The sequence below is a fragment of the Thamnophis elegans genome, chromosome 7 (genome assembly GCF_009769535.1).
Source record: "Thamnophis elegans isolate rThaEle1 chromosome 7, rThaEle1.pri, whole genome shotgun sequence".
NCBI classification, from domain to species: domain Eukaryota; kingdom Metazoa; phylum Chordata; class Lepidosauria; order Squamata; family Colubridae; genus Thamnophis; species Thamnophis elegans.
Genome location: NC_045547.1, coordinates 85,639,806 through 85,655,963, shown reverse-complemented (window position 1 = coordinate 85,655,963; position 16,158 = coordinate 85,639,806). Strand labels below are relative to the sequence as shown.

The 16,158-nt window shown below is 42.7% G+C and overlaps 1 protein-coding gene across 1 annotated transcript in view; it reads right to left on the bottom strand.

Moving 5' to 3' along the window:
- SEMA3A (semaphorin 3A) overlaps positions 1-15,370 on the bottom strand; it is a 76,054-nt gene extending 60,684 nt beyond the window's left edge. Inside the window, exons 1-2 of the mRNA XM_032220582.1 lie at positions 15,215-15,370; positions 10,031-10,093 (exon numbers count right to left, since the gene is read on the bottom strand). Of these exons, the coding sequence (XP_032076473.1) occupies positions 10,031-10,093; positions 15,215-15,370 (219 nt within the window). The remainder of the gene's footprint in view (positions 1-10,030; positions 10,094-15,214) is intronic.
- Positions 15,371-16,158: the final 788 nt, after the last annotated feature.

Here is a 16,158-nt window from a genome sequence, read left to right as displayed (position 1 = left end):
CCCGGATCTGCCTTCAAGACACCAGCTGTACAGCTCGACCCAAAAGAGACAACACAAATATTTACAAGCTTTGCTTTTCAAGGGGTCCTCAGTGGTGTCTGGTTTGGTACCTGCATTCTTCCCCCATTCCTGGAGGCTGAAATCTACAGTAATTCCACCTGCTTCTAGTCTGCCTTTCCAATTCTTAGGTAGTGATTCACAGGCTCCTTCCATTTCCATAGCTACCACCAGGTCAAGCACACCACAAACAGCGTTAGGCGGCATGTGAATGCCCCTCCCCCTGGCTAGATATGTCCATCAACGCTCTTCTATTACTGTCAACAGTTTGGGCTGGGTTAATGCCAACACCACTGCATTTGACAGCAAAATATGCATCTCCACCCAAAATACATCTCCCCTTTACAATGCACCCTGTTTTAGCTATGGATTATAGGAATGAAAGGGCCCTGAGAGGGGCTGGTAAGAGGATCAAACTTTCCACTATTAAATGTATTTATTTACTACTGAAAGCTTCCGTTCAACCTCTCATGGATGAAATAGCTTTCCTGTGATTCCCAGCTGATGGGGAATTAAACTTTCAGCTCTACTGGAGCCAGATAACAGCCAAAGATAATAGCTGTGGTTCCTTTAGACAATGCTTTTATGGAGCTGAAGGACGGCATTCAGAGGGTAACTGAAGAAAAAAGTTATGGCCACTGTTTCCCCTCCCCCCCATGATAATCTGTTCAAAGGGGCATTTCCCCCACTTCCTAGCCAATACAGTACAGATCAATTCACCCCAATGCGATTGACCAGGAGATCCTTTGCATGGTCTGGGGAAACCAAACTCAACGTGGGTGGGAGTTCAGTTTCGGTTAAGGCAGACTTTTACAGAGCCTGTATACGTTGTCGCTTATGAGCATCCCCAATAATACCTGAGTACAAATATTCTTATAAATGACAATGCGCAAATGTCTCACCAACATTTCACTTTCGACCAACCATGTGATTTTGTGTTTATTAAGGTTTTTTTTAATTTATAAGGATGGAAATGGCTTTAACTGACTTGAGGTAGAAGAACAGTCCCAGCCTTGTACAATGTGGTTGCTTTCTAGTTGGGTAGACCAGCTCCCAGGATTCCCTTGCTAGAGTGGCCAGTTCTGGGATTCTAGATGTGAAATCCGTTCTACGTATCTAGAGGGCAATCTGGTTGGAAAATGCACATTTGCATTGCAAATATCCAGCTTCTGCATATCTGATTGAACATAATGTTTATAAAGAATCCAACTTTCCTTGAGGTGCAGGAGGGAGAGATAGACATTGAGTTATTGTCATGTCTCCATGTTTGAGGTTTTATACGATCATGACTTCTGCCCCAGTTGGGAAGGGGAATACATTCACTACTGTTAGAGAGTCTCTGTCTGTTATATTTTCTGCCAGGGTTAGTACTTATCTGGTTTCATCCTTCTTAGGAATCATCAGATGCACGTAGCCCGATCCTATTCTGTGGCATTCAAACTTTCCACCAGGAATTGAATTTGTGAATGATTGCACTGTAGTTATATAGCACTAGTTTTAAGATTTATCTTAAAAGGATAAGACAAAGATCCTAAGTATTGCAATATAAATGGTTGTGGAGTAAATTGATGAAAGATCTTTCTCCACTTCCTGTTCTGTGAAAAGGATTCACCTATAGAAATTATAAAATTTAGTAATCAATTGGCAGGCTCCCAATTCAGTTTCATTCAATGAAAGAAGTTGATTCAGTAGTTCAGTTAAGAGGATTTGATTGAAAGGAAGTGTCAGTTAAGTCAACTTTAACTTGAGTTGCCAAATCATGTTTTTTTTTAATAGCCACTCTATCCATCTAGTGATCCAACAGTCATATTCATCGGGAAGCAGAGATCAAACTACACGGCTATAATAACCCTTTAAATGCAGGTGGGTATTAAACCTAATTAAATTTGCGTATGTTACGTGATTGCCAAGTGGTATAAGAAAGCCACCTAGTAGGCAGAGATTTCATTAAGATATTTCCAAGGCTCTGCCAATTTATTAGCATTCTTCCTTTCCCTCCATCAAACACTGCCACGCTAATATCTGAGGCATGTCTTAGCTGTGAAATTTGGCATTCAAAATTATTCTCAATACTCAGGACAAGGCATGTCGGCTTTAGTGCAAAGTACCCACTCATGTTCTTGGCTGTCAGCCTGGAACGGTTCAGCCTGTCTCAAACTGGGTTTTCCCAGCTGTTGCTGCCTTTCCCTCAAGGAAAGAGGACATTTGTCCTTAAGGGGAAAACCAGGGACAGAGAGGGTGAAGTATGTGAAATGCTGGCCCAAAGGGCAATGAGTATGCACAGAGATGCAGACCTCCAATGGGCAACCCAAGCACAGAATCTGGAAATGCAGGGACACCTGACACCACGCTGGTTTTGAGCGAGGGCCCTTCAAACTATCACAGTCGTGCAACTGAGGGATGCTGCAGCCACTCATAAATGCCAGCTGCCTTCCAAGCACCTGAAATGTAACCTCATAACCGCATGAGGCGTCTGAGGCAATTGCGACTTCAAGGATAGGTTTACGTGATTTGTAACTTCAAATGATTGTTAAATAATTGGTTATAAAGGGATGACTCAATTCAGGAGTGTTGTTATCTTTGAGGATAAATTAATACACCACTAGAAAGATGGATGGATGGATGGATAGATAGATGATAGATAGATATAGATGGTAGCTAGATGGATGGATGGATGGATGGATGGATGGATGGATGGATGGATAGATAGATAGATAGATAGATAGATAGATAGATAGATAGATAGATAGATAGATAGATAGATATGATAGATGGATGGATGGATGGATGGCTGGATGGGTGGATGGGTGAATTTGCCTCCTTCCAGCTGAAATTAAAGGATGCTGGACAGTTGAAATGTCATCAAATGATGCTAAAATGTCAACAGTAATCAATATTTCATAAGAAATTAAAATAAACAAGAACACAACTACCAAAGAACACAGTACCTTAAAACTGCACAAGAATCAGCCTCGTAAAATCATAGGCCAAATCCCAAATAATAGATTCAGTAAATATATGGCAACTTTCACAGCGTACATTTGTTATTGTTAGTTGCGAAGTCATATCGGACCCATTGCGACCCCATGGACAATGTTCCTCCAGGCCTTCCTGTCCTCTACCATCCTCTGGAGTCCATTTAAGCTCACGCTGACTGCTTCGGTGACTCCATCCAGCCACCTCCTTCTCTGCTGTCCCCTTCTTCTTCTTTCGCCTTCCATCTTTCCCAGCATCAGGCTCTTAAAAGTGTACATTTAGAGCTGACTAAATATATTGGAGGAATTTTTCCCAAAGAAGCAGAAAAAAAATGCCTGAGACGAGGAGAAGGGATTCATTTATGGGCAAGGAGGACAGGGAGAGTCTCCAGAAAGGTGAAGAGCTGAGATGGGCAGGATTCTCATACATTCTCAAGTGCTCTGGGGAAGCACATTGCACCCACTGGAGGCTGTGGAAGAGGAAGTCACAGAGGTCAGAACGTCCTTCTTGCCTCACAGAAGCTCCTGGGAATTTCGGGAGTGAAGCTGGTGTGGGGGGAGGGACACCTGAGGAGGTATTTTTGGAGTCTGACACCTCTCATTTTAAGTGGTGCGCTCCCTCCCCCCCCCCTCTCCCCTGAGCAAAGTCACTCAGGTTTATCTTCCTGACTTCTTGACAGAAAAGAGCTTATGAGAACATTTTTCTTCCTCAGCATCGTACAAGACCCTGTCCATTTTAAATTCTCTCAGATAAAGGGAGGAACAGAAAAATATATACAGGAGATAATCCATAAAGATTTACATAACAGAGATAACAATTTATAACTCTGATGTCCAACATTTCAATGTACAGATGAATCAAAGGAGCTTCACTGAGCATCATGTCACAAAGTTAGAAATCGTCTGTAACCTCAACTGTGATGCACATTCTCTAGAGAGAGATTCCTGTTGAAACCAAAGAAATTAAACTATGGGAAGGCACATAAATGCAGTTCCTGAAAGGAATAATAACACGGGTCTCCGTTAAGTGACCTATCTAATGGGTCTGTACACAAGGTCACCTAATCCACTTCCATATCACTGGTACTTTTCTACCCTCTAATCTCTAAACAGCCATTTGAAGCCAAGCCACAATTCTCTTCCCTGCCACTAAAAGCCTCGTTAAAAGGGGCCCCTGCGGAATAATCTCTCACACCGAAACAGCGATTAGCAGGAAGGGTGAGGGAAGAGCCCCAATCTGTCAACAAGCAACCTGCCTTTAAAAGTCATCTAAGCAGAAAACAACAATAGTTCCCTGCATTCAAACATGCCTGTAGCTGACTCAGAAATAGATGTCAGTAAAGGAATACAACTAATTTTGTGAGACGGGACAAGACAGGTCCTGATTTCTGGTGAAAAGGTGTCCGGTAGAGAGGGGCACTTAGACAAATTCCACCTCCGCCAAAGATTAAAAAGAAAAGGAAAACCCATTCTCCCCCTCTCTTCCACTTCCCCAAACGAAGAAGACATATATGTTGCAGTCCCCTTTGGGTGTGGTCTCATGAAAGTTGATGCCACCAAGGCCAACAGCGGCCAGAGAGAACAGAATGACTCAAGGATGCAAGATCAGAAGATGTGGAGAGACCACCTGGCCCAGAGAATCGCCAAAAGTTGGATAATCATCATCATCATCATCATCATCATCATCATCATCATCATCATCATCATGAAAATCATCTTGATATTACGTAGACATGGCATCATTAAGTACAATTCCGCAGCCTACTCTACAGAACACGATGGGTTTGCTTTAACTTCTCCCTTGTCTCCTCGCATGTTCGTCTTGGATCATGCCTGGCGCTGCGTTCATGCCGGATTCTCCTGGCAAAGTACATAAGGTAGTTTTTGCAAGCCTGGCCAGGTTTATAAACCCCTCAGATTTTGCATCAATGAGCCAGTACTTTTAACCCCAAGGTGGTTCCTACAAATCTGGGAAAGGTTTCCAAATGCAGCCATTTGCAATCAATGCACTTCAAAGTTCTCAGCCCTCCAGAAGGGAGGGGGGAACACAAAGTGTTGAAAGAGAGCAACAGATTGTGGGTCTCTGTGAAGCAGTTGCTTAGCAATCTCTATATGTTTTCAACAAATACCCCCCAGAAGCGCCACAATGAGCTCGCATAGACTTCCCTACACAACCGCAGAATGTTTAAGGCAACTCTGATTTTGCCTTTCCTTATTTTCCCACAGGAAAATTTAGACCGAAACACCTTAATAGAAGGAAGTTTAAAGTTTCTCTCTTCAATTAAAATCTGGCATGGAGTCACATTTGTTTAAAGAAGAGATGCCAAGTTGCTTTTTCAAACGTTCCTCAGAGGTTCCAAAGCTGTGGAAATCAGTTAATCCAGAAGAGACAAAGTGAGGCCGGAAGCAGAGGTGGGTTTGGTTGCAACAGAGATGAGCTGACTTGGCCTCAAGATGGAAAGAGCATCAACTAACCCTTTACTTGCATAGATGTACACATGTTCTTTTCTTCACAGTACAACCAAGGCTTTTAAAAGTTAAAGTTACTTTCTGAGACACCACCTGACTTCAGAAGAGTGGAGTAACCTTTGCAAAATCAATGGGATTTACTTTTGAGTAGACACGTACCTCTGGCTCTAATTGTACAAAATTATAGCTCTCACTTTGGAGACCTGCATCATGTTCACATCAGGAGATGTTGGCCTCGAGGCCCTGCCCTGCGTGTGAATCACGCCGAATGAGATAAATAAAAGCATCAGCGTCTTATCTCGCTGGAAGCCTCCTTCTGCCGAAGTGCACACATGAACTTAAGGCCAACAAGGGCATTCAAAGTCCTGGAGACCATGTCGTCTCTGAAGCATCCATGAAGCTGGATCCTGTAGCCCAGGCTTCTTGTTGCACAAGTAATTTTGCATTTGTGGGCGCGACCTTACACAGCCAGTCACCAAAAGGGGTATATGGGGCACTTTCCCTTTGGTCTACATGACTGTCAAAGAAAGGATGATCTCACCCCACCTTGGCCGGTGCTCCATCTGTGCTTAGATCTTCTCACACAAAGGCAGGCGGGATCCAAGAGGAACGGGTCTCACGAAGGAGAATTATCCCCACCAACATGTCTTGTGGTAGAGGTTGACATGGGATTAGGGGTTGCCATGACATCGCAAAGGTAATCACTTTGATATCCTGAACTGAAAGATGTTTGAAGGTCCACTGGAGTTTTGTACCGAAGGCACATGGATAATTTTTACTTTATACTTAAACAGAGTCAAAAACTTGAACTGAGTCTTAGATAATCTGCACAACCCATGTATAGTTATGGTGCCTGTCATCCTATATGGTAGAAGTAGTCCTTGCTCTCTTACGCGTCTCTCTTGTATCTATTTCAACTTCTTTGCAAGCTGTGTCAGCCTCCTATTATGTAAACATCCTTCTGTAACAGTTCATTTTTTTGAGCAAGCAAAGTTAAACCCCCTAGGCACAGTTTGAACAATTTAACCTGTTATAATTGTTCTGGACAGAAACCCTGAGTGGGTCACTACAGCTGCACTGATCCTTCCCAGGCTGAAGCACGGACTGTTGGGCGTCTTTTATATTTCTCTGTTTTTCTCTTCCAACACTGAAAGAAGCTGCAATCCTGATGTTGAATTTCGCGATGACTCTTATTATTTAAGGTGGGACAGAAGACTGTAGCTTCTCATGCTGGCATTGAGATATGACATTCTGAGCTTGGCACATTTTAGGGATTAAGAAGGCTGGCACTAAACCAGGGCTGACTTAATGGAAAGAACAATTATAGTCACTTCCCTGACATCCCGTTCAGACAAGAGCCTCCATCGACAGCTTTAGAAACGAAGCAGTCCATGGGTATTGGTGAAGCAGGAATGGATTTCATAATATTTTTTTTTAAAAAAGGCCTTTAAGACTTTAATAACTTTAATACAAAGACACACACACACACACACAAATAAAAGTTGGCTCAAGTTTGATTTCCTAAATCCATCTGAGCATCCATCATCTGAAGAGCCCTAATCGATACTGCAAACAGTTGTTATAAAGCGATATTTATAAATGTTCCATGAAGGAATCCAGTCATCTCAGATCCAAATGTCTGTTCTACGTATCTGGGGGGACATTAGTTAACCATGAGGATTTTGGCAACCAAGGGCAGACATGGATCCAAAGAGATGAGAGATTCTTAATTTACAGTGGATTAAAGGGCGGGGGCTGCCGCTGAGTTATTTGGTCTCCTTTTATTTTGGAAGCAGAGTCTGCAAAGATGGGAAACAAAGACTGAGAGACGGCAAAGGTAAATATCTTGGCTTTCCCCACAAACCACTTCCCCTTCCCTCCCAAGGAAAAGCATTGAGATCATCTGGCTTCTAATTCCCAGTGAAAGAAAGACGCTCCCCTTGTTTCCCTTGCAAGAAAGCACAAGAAAGCAGGGGCCCAGGGGGCTGGGATTGGTGCAGGTTGGTGTTAGGTGTGTGTTTGGTGTGTGTGTGTGTGATGAATTATGAATGATGACCAACTCTGAGGACTATTAAATTGGAAGGCAGAATATAAATATGCATAAAACAGCTTTTGTATGCATGATGTACAAGGTGATCAGTGCCAAAGCACCCCAGATTTTTCATCCCTGAATGGCCAATGACAAGGGTAATTACATGGGTGCCCACCTGCACCCTCACACAGACCCACAAAGCATAGGAAGAAAAGCTACCGTAGATGCAACAGAGCTTGGCCACTTCTCTATGAATAAGACAGGATCTCCTGAGTTGAAACCTATGCATTTTGAACATTATGCATACATGATTTTTCCAATATTAATTCATGTATAGATATTCTGTTGCAGTCAACTCACAAGGCTGAAAGTATGGAGAAAATAGGAGGTATTAGGTATGTTTGCTGGCTATTTTGCCAAGAGTAGCGTGGGCTTAGAGAGAGGAACCGGCCAAAGATCACTCATGGGTTGATAGGGGACCAGAACCCAGATCTCTCCAGTGCCCGTCCAACATCAAATCCCGTGGAAGGATTTGGGGGCCCTTTTTCTGCGTGGCCAGAAGAGGGCTGGGTTCCGGCAGGCCCTACTGCTGGTCTGAACCTGTAGGAACCCACCACTGGGCCAGAAACATTTCTTTCTCTTGGACTGATCTGATTCAAGCACCTAGATCAGGTGGGATCAGTTTTTATGGATCAGATCAGAAATGTGGGTCAAACAGAATCAAATCAATGACTCAAACTGGAATGTTCTTAACACATCCCCAGCACAACCCAACTCAGCACACCGGATAACGTTTCCCACAGAGGTGAATGGTTGGATTGCAGACGTCTGAGAAACGGAGTGGCCCATCCACACCTTCATTTCCTCCCAACTGTTAACTCTCTTTTCTGAAGACCCCCCCCCCGCAGCTGTGCCGTCAGGGAGCCTCCATATTTATCAGTGTCTGGGGGGGGGGGGAAACCCTTGAAATGTTAGATCCCCAACGATATCCATTTCATGGCACTCGGTGATTGATGTTAACGCGGAAGGCATTTGGTGGACTCCAGCAGAGAGAAACCACAGCCTGCTAGCCAACAGAGTTGCCTTTCCCTCTCAGGTCACGACCGAAGTCACCAGTGGGCTCCTTCCACCCGACATGAGTCGTCCCTGCTCGTATTTACTTCACATAAGCAATAGAGCCGCTGCAAAGGGCTCTTGCTGAGCCAGTTGTTCAGCATAGAACGGTTAATAACTGGGATTCACAATCACTTCATTTAAATTTTAAAAAAATGTTAGTTCCCCCCCTAAACATTTGTGATTTATTAACTTCTGGGCATTCAAACATGCAAAATACTTGTCATCATAAGAATACCTTCATTATTTTGATTTAAATGTTCTTTAGGTTCTATTTCCCATTCCCTCCTTGGTAGGGAATGAAAGAGAAAGCCTACTGAATATTACTTTTCATTTTTCCCTTGGGGGCCAAAAGGAAGAATTCATTTTCTTTATTCTTAAAACTTGAGCTTACAAAAGGCATCACCTCTTCTTTTGTGGGGAAAAGCAGTTGCCTCTAAGTCTAAGGCCCATTATTCCTTGGAAGTTAACCCAGCAGGATCTTTAAAACAGGCCCACTGCATTATTTATGATCTTCTTCCTTCTTTAGTCAAGGAATTTTTGCAAATTCTTTCCGTGGACACAGATCATCTTTGTCATCTTAAACATTGGACTCCCGATCCTGAACCCCATTCTGGTCAATGACTCTCGTTCACTTCCGACTTGAGAGGGGGCAGCGGTTTCTGCCAGCTGCTATGATGAATATTTTACCAAACCATCTCTAAAGATTCACTTGGGACAAGCTCTGGGCTGTCTTCTGCCTTTGCAAACACAGTGATTTTCCCTTTGTCTTGAAAGAATGCGCTCAGTCTCTGTATAATTACAGTGAATTCCATCCCTTTATTTATTTATCCTCTGCCAGCATTACAATCACACCCAACGGCCCCACAATTTCCCGTATTATCTAATGGAAGGGTTGAAACGATTGGGGAGGAAAGAGTGATGATATGAGAAAGAATGCGTAAAATAAATGTCCCCCCCCTGTTTTCAACCACAATAGGAAGAAGGAAATTAACATGGGGAAGGCATCCGTGTGTCCTTGTCAAGGGAGACCCCCCCCTGGCCTTCAAAGCTTCTTGACATTAATGACTCTCATTGACTTCACAAAGGCCTCCCTATTCCAAGGCGGCAGATTGAGGGCCTCCGCTGGGTTACAGGAACCAGGTCACGCTCCCAAGTCTTCTTAACTAAGGGGACAATTATATGCTCATTCCCTCCTTCCATTTACATGTAAGTCTACCCTCACGGGAGCACATGGGGAGAACATGGAGCTTGAACGATGTCCAAGCTTCAGCCAACATGACATTATTTATGAAAAAGGCAACCAGAGCTTTAAAAAGGTCACAAAATACTGACCAGCCTGACCAAGGAGAAAGTGGGAGATTTAATAAAGGTTTCTACTTACCAAAACATCTTTTCCAGCCCACTTGCATTCATCCCGCCGGCTATGAGACACGGGCCAAGCAATCTAAGGGGGTAAAGTCAAAATGGCATCATGTCACTTAGCAATCCAGAGCTGTCATCTCAACCCAGGAAACGCCCGCTCTCTTTAGGATTATTTCTTTCTCTAAAGGAACTCCCTTTATGGATTTGCTCGCTTCATCATGATAGGCCTGCCGTGTTCATCTCCACATCCTACTGGACAGGATTTTATTTGGATACGACTATACATAGATACAGATAGAGCCATTTTTGTTCGAGATATTGGAAGACTGCTATCATGTCTCCCCTGGTCCTTCTTTCTATTAAACTAGAGATACCCAGTTCCTGCAACCGTTCTTCCTAAGTTTTAGTCTCCAGTCCCCTAATCCTCTTGGTTGCTCTTCTCTGCAACAAAGATGATTAGGGGACTGGAGACAAAAACATATGAAGAACGGTTGCAGGAACTGGGAATGTCTAGTTTAATGAAAAGAAGGACCAGGGGAGACATGATAGCAGTCTCCCAATATCTCAGGGGTTGCCCCAAAGAAGAGGGAGTCAAACTATTTTCCAAGGCACCTGAGTGTAGAACAAGAAGCAATGTGTGGAAACTAATCAAGGAGAGAAGCAACTTAGAACTGAGGAGAAATTTCCTGACAGTTAGAACAATTAATCAGTGGAACAACTTAACTCCAGAAGTTGTGAATGCTCCAACACTGGAAGTCTTTAAGAAGATGTTGGATATCCATTTGTCTGAAGTGGTGTAGGGTTTCCTGCCTAAGCAAGGGGTTGAAATAGAAGACCTCCAAGTTCCCTTCCAATTCTGCTATTGTATTGTATTGTATCCTTAGAAAATGGTAGATGGAATAACAGAGGGGTGTTATTTTTAATCAAAGATTGTCTTGTTTTCCTGGATGGCCTTGAACACATTATGTCACAAAGAAAGGCATGCATGACACACCACGCTTGGTACCTTAACAACCACAGTAATATTTTATTTATAGTTAGAGAGCAGATGGCCAGAATATGGTACACTCAGGTAAAAGAAAATAAAAGAGGAAAGGAAAAAATATATAAAATTATGCAAGCAAGAAATAAAGTAAGTGGACTATTCTATACATAGACAACATACTGCCCCCCCTCTCTCTCCCTCTCCCTCTCTGTCTCTTCATCCATCCATCCATCCATCCTTGATCACCCACAGTGATCAAGCAAAACTTAGAAATGTCATTTCTAAATATGCTGGAGATTTCTGAGTTGTGAATGGATGATAAATACCAACAAAAATAGAGGATAAATTAATTCCTTCTAGCTGGATTGTAGATTCTGGAAAAAGTTAATCTAGCAAATCTGGGAAGCAGAAGGTTAGAGTGGATGGGCGTCACACGTCCTGCGGAAGAAACCGTTGTGGCACCAGCGTCTCTCACTCGCTTGTTGGACTCCAGGTCCCCTAAACTCAGGGGGCATGGAAATAATGGAAGATGCCATTCAATAATAACAATAACAACTAGAAGTTATCTATCTCCTGCATTAAAGACGCTGTGAGGTTATTACCCTCATGGGTTTGTCCCAATTATTCTACAGTGATTCACAATTTCATTTCTGGTTATGTTTGGGTTTAATTCTTAACAATCAATTTCATCTTCTAGTGCAAAAGCCCCCAAACCCCTTTTAGTTAATTATTAATGTCTTCTAAAAAGCTTTTAGAATTGCCCAAAGAATAAAACATGATCAAATTTCAACATCATGCAATATAAATGGGCCATGTGGTTGGACTATCACCTTAATCTTCAATCAATTTGCAGATAAAGCAGGAAGAAGTTCATTTAAGGTCATTAGGGCAAATGATAGCAAAGGCAGCTGCAGGTTTCATGATGGGAGACATTGCTAACAAAACGTACTGGTATTTTTAGGAAGGCCTGAAGCTGTGTTGAAGGAGGAGTCCAGGCATCTTGGACCACACTGGGTAAAAACTGCAAACTGAGCCAAGGACCAACAATCCCAATTGGTTTTCTTACATCCAGTATCTCAGGAAGGAACCAGAGCACCTTTTCCATCAAGGTCACCCACTCAATATCTGGGGCCACCACACAAGTGTGAACAGAGAACGGAGTCCATGTGTGAATTCACCCTAAATTGTTTGTCCCTTTTTTTTTTACTTACAGCAGTTGCCTGTTTCTCTAATGATTCCAGATGTTTCTGCATTACATCCTGAGCCTCACAGAACATCCGAATAAATAACCCATTTCTTTTATGGCTGCTCTTGAGAGAATAGGAAATGGCCAATTTTACTTGGATATTGATCTTCAGAGAATACAAATCTCCACTCAGGACTTGGGGAAAAAAATCATTTATCGTGCAAGGAATTAATGGGTTGTGGATTAACACAAAGTAGAACTAACCTTGCCAGTTTTAAAGCAAGAATTCTTGATTGAGGATTCATGAAAATATAGCTGTGTTATGCATATTGTTAATGTTTTATTTACGCGCATGCTTTCATAATGAAATGTCTACTAGCTTTCAACCTAAATCGCTGTTTTTAATCAAATCCAAAACTGTCCATTGTGTTGCTGCCATCAGTATTCCAACTATAATGATTTATTCATGGCTTTGATCTTCTGGGTGGAAGCATCTGAAGTGATAAAATGAAGAATTAAATCAGATTCATTGTCTTTATATAATTTAGTGCTTTCAACTGTCTCTGGCCTTTCTCATCCACATTTTCCTTCTGTATGTGAACAAACTGGATTTTGAACATTTGATGAATGATCACCATTCACTGGATTGGGTGTGTATCGATTGATCTGGTGCCCAAAGTCAGGGACAGATGAAGATTAAATCTGTGAGATTCCCAGGATGCTGTATGGAGGCTCCTGGTGGATGAAATGTTCCTTTCCTCTCTCTTGAAATATTGTGTCTGTTTTCTCAACAGTTAAAAATGGAACTCCACAGTTCTGTCATCCTTTTTGCGTGAAGCAACCGAGAGTAGATTCCCATCTGCAATTTGATTCAAAGAGTCCATTTGAATTTTGTGATTCAGCAGTCAAGTAAACTCAGCTGAAGAATTTTAATTGTAGAGTTGGAAGAGTCAGCTTAGACATCATCACCTTTCCCAATCTCCACTTTGGTGTAGGATCCACTAGAACATCCCTAGCAGGACACCGTGCAGCCTCTATTTGCAGACCTCTGGCAATGGAAAACCCTTGTCTTCACGTGGTGGCTCTTCCACTGATTGACAGCTCAGGCAGTCATGGAATCCTCAGGCTGGAAGGGACCTCCGAGCTGCCCAGGGCAGCATCCCTTACATCATCCCAGGCAGACAGCTGTCCAGTCTGCTCTTGAAAAGCTTGAGAGATGGAACACTCACAACTCTGGCAAGAAAACTGCTCCTTTGATGAATCTCCTGAGTTCCAGGCTGCATCTCCTTCTGACAAATTTCTACCTACTAGTTAGAAGGTTCCTCCTGACATCTAGGGTGAGCCTACTTCTTTGTAGTTTTAACCCACCAGTTCTGCTCTTGCCTTCTGGGGAGCGCAGAGAACGAGTCTTCTCAGCACTCGTCAGATATTTGAATCCAACTCTACAAGTGTTAGGATATTTGGCCATGGGTCCATCTAATCTTTCAATTACTTTGAATGCACTTTTAAAAATTCAACTCACCAACCCAATTCTGCAAAATACTACTCAAAGCGGACATGTGCCCAAATTATACAATACAATACAATAGCAGAGTTGGAAGGGACCTTGGAGGTCTTCTAGTCCAACCCCCTGCCTAGGCAGGAAACCCTATACCATTTCAGACAAATGGCTATCCAACATCTTCTTAAAGACTTCCAGTGTTGGGGCATTCACAACTTCTGGAGGCAAGTTCATCCATTGATTAATTGTCTTAACTGTCAGGAAATTTCTCCTTTGTTCTAGGTTGCTTCTCTCCTTGATTAGTTTCCACCCATTGCTTCTTGTTCTACTCTCGGGTACCTTGGAGAATAGGTTCACCCCCAAGTCTTTGGGGCAACCCCTGAGATATTGAAACACTCCTCCCATGTCTCCCCTAGTCCTCTTTTTCATTAAACTAGATATACCCAGTTCCTGCAATCGTTCTTCATATGTTTTAACCTCCAGTCTCCTAATCATCTTGGTTGCTCTTCTCTGCACTCTTTCCAGAGTCTCCACATCTTTTCTACATCGTGGCAACCAAAACTGAATGCCGTATTCCAAGTGTGGCCTTACCAAGGCCTTATAAAGTGGTATTAACACTTCAGGTGATCTTGATTCTATCCCTCTGTTTATGCAGCCTAGAACTGTGTTGGCTTTTTTGGCAGCTGCTGCCCACGGCTGGCTCCTATTTAAATGGTTGTCCACTAGGACTCCAAGATCCCTCTCACAGTTACTACTATTGAGTGAGGTACCACCTATACTGTACCTGTGCATTTGGTTTTTCTTGCCTAAATGTAGAACCTTACTCTTTTCACCACTGAATTTCATTTTATTTATTTATTTATTTATTTATTAGACTTATATACCGCTTCATAAGGCTTTCAGCCATCTCTAAGTTGTTTACAAATTTTTTAGCAAATTGAGTCAGCAACTTGCCCCCACAGTCCGGGTTCTCATTTCACCCACCTCGGAAGGATGGAAGGCTGAGTCGACCTTGAGCCGGTGAGATTTGAACCGCTGAACTGCAGATGACAGTCAGCTAAAGTGGCCTGCAGTACTGCACCCTAACCACTGCGCCACCTCGGCTCTTTCTTTATTAGATAGTGCCCAATGTTCAAGTTTGTCAAGATCCTTCTGTATCTTGAGCCTGTCTTCTGGAGTGTTGGCTATTCCTGCCAGCTTAGTGTCATCTGCAAATTTGATGAGTTCCCCATTTATTCCCTCATCCAAATCATTGAAACTGCCTTTGACTTCATGTAGATGAAATTCCAACGACAGTGATACACCATGTAGAAGACTGAAGAGGAAAGGAAACTACTCCTTTTCCATGTTCTGCAAGTCTTGGAATGGGTTCACATATTCTACCTACGCCAAATAATGTTTTATGAGTGTTTGTAATGTTGCAAATGGACTTGTGTAACTAAGTGGCTCAACATTCAGCTTCATACCATACTGGTCGTCTTACCCCCATCGACATACCATACATCTAAAGATGAAAAGAGATGAAAAGTACCGTTTGAAAATCCTTGAAGTTGACTAGGTTGAAAGAAAATATGTGGTCCTTTGCTCCCACGTAGAGCCTACTCCGTTCCTCATCCAAAAGGAATGTGTGGTAACTAGAACTATTGACCAGTCCATGGAAAGTAGCTATATTGCTGGATTCGTACATTTCTGTAGGACAAAAGAAAAAAAAAAGTATTGTTAATGTCAAGAACAATGACTTTGGTTCTAATAAGTAAACAGATGAGTAACAGCCCTTTGGAGCTTCTTAATTTCCTTAGGCAGAGGTTTTTCAGACCTCTGTCCCTGGGTTAATAGCCGTTCTAGAACCCAAAACTGTAAGTACAAACTTCAGTTTTAATGTGCCCCTATATTAACTTTTCTATAATGCGTGGCATTTATAGCTGAGGGATGCACTGGATTTATAATTGACCTTTGATGCCACTTAAGCTGCGGGATGATATAAACTACTGCTAATGTGATAGAAACATTCTCCACTTGCCAGCCTAGGAAGGCCGGGAAATGCAGACCAAATCAAACATAGAATTGACTTTATTAAAATGAATCATGATTTATTTAAAAAGGACGTTGGTCTTACCTGAACGTCTATTTTCTGATGGGAGGAGGGAATGGTCACACGTGGGTTTTATCACAGCCTGATTGGTCCAAGGCTGAGAGGAAATCTATAAATACCGGTGCCTGTCCATTGCTAGCCCAGATTCTCGAACATGAACGGTACAACTGAAAAACAAGAAACAACACAACAAACCCCGGGAAACACCCCCCGGGCCCTCCCCTTGGCCCCAACAGACAGAACTCAGGGCGGGTTGTGACCATTCCCTCCTCCCATCAGAAAATAGACGTTCAGGTAAGACCAACGTCCTTTTTCCAGAATGGGAGGAGGGAATGGTCACACGTGGGACATACCCAAGCTAAAGTCCCAGGGAGGGAGAACAG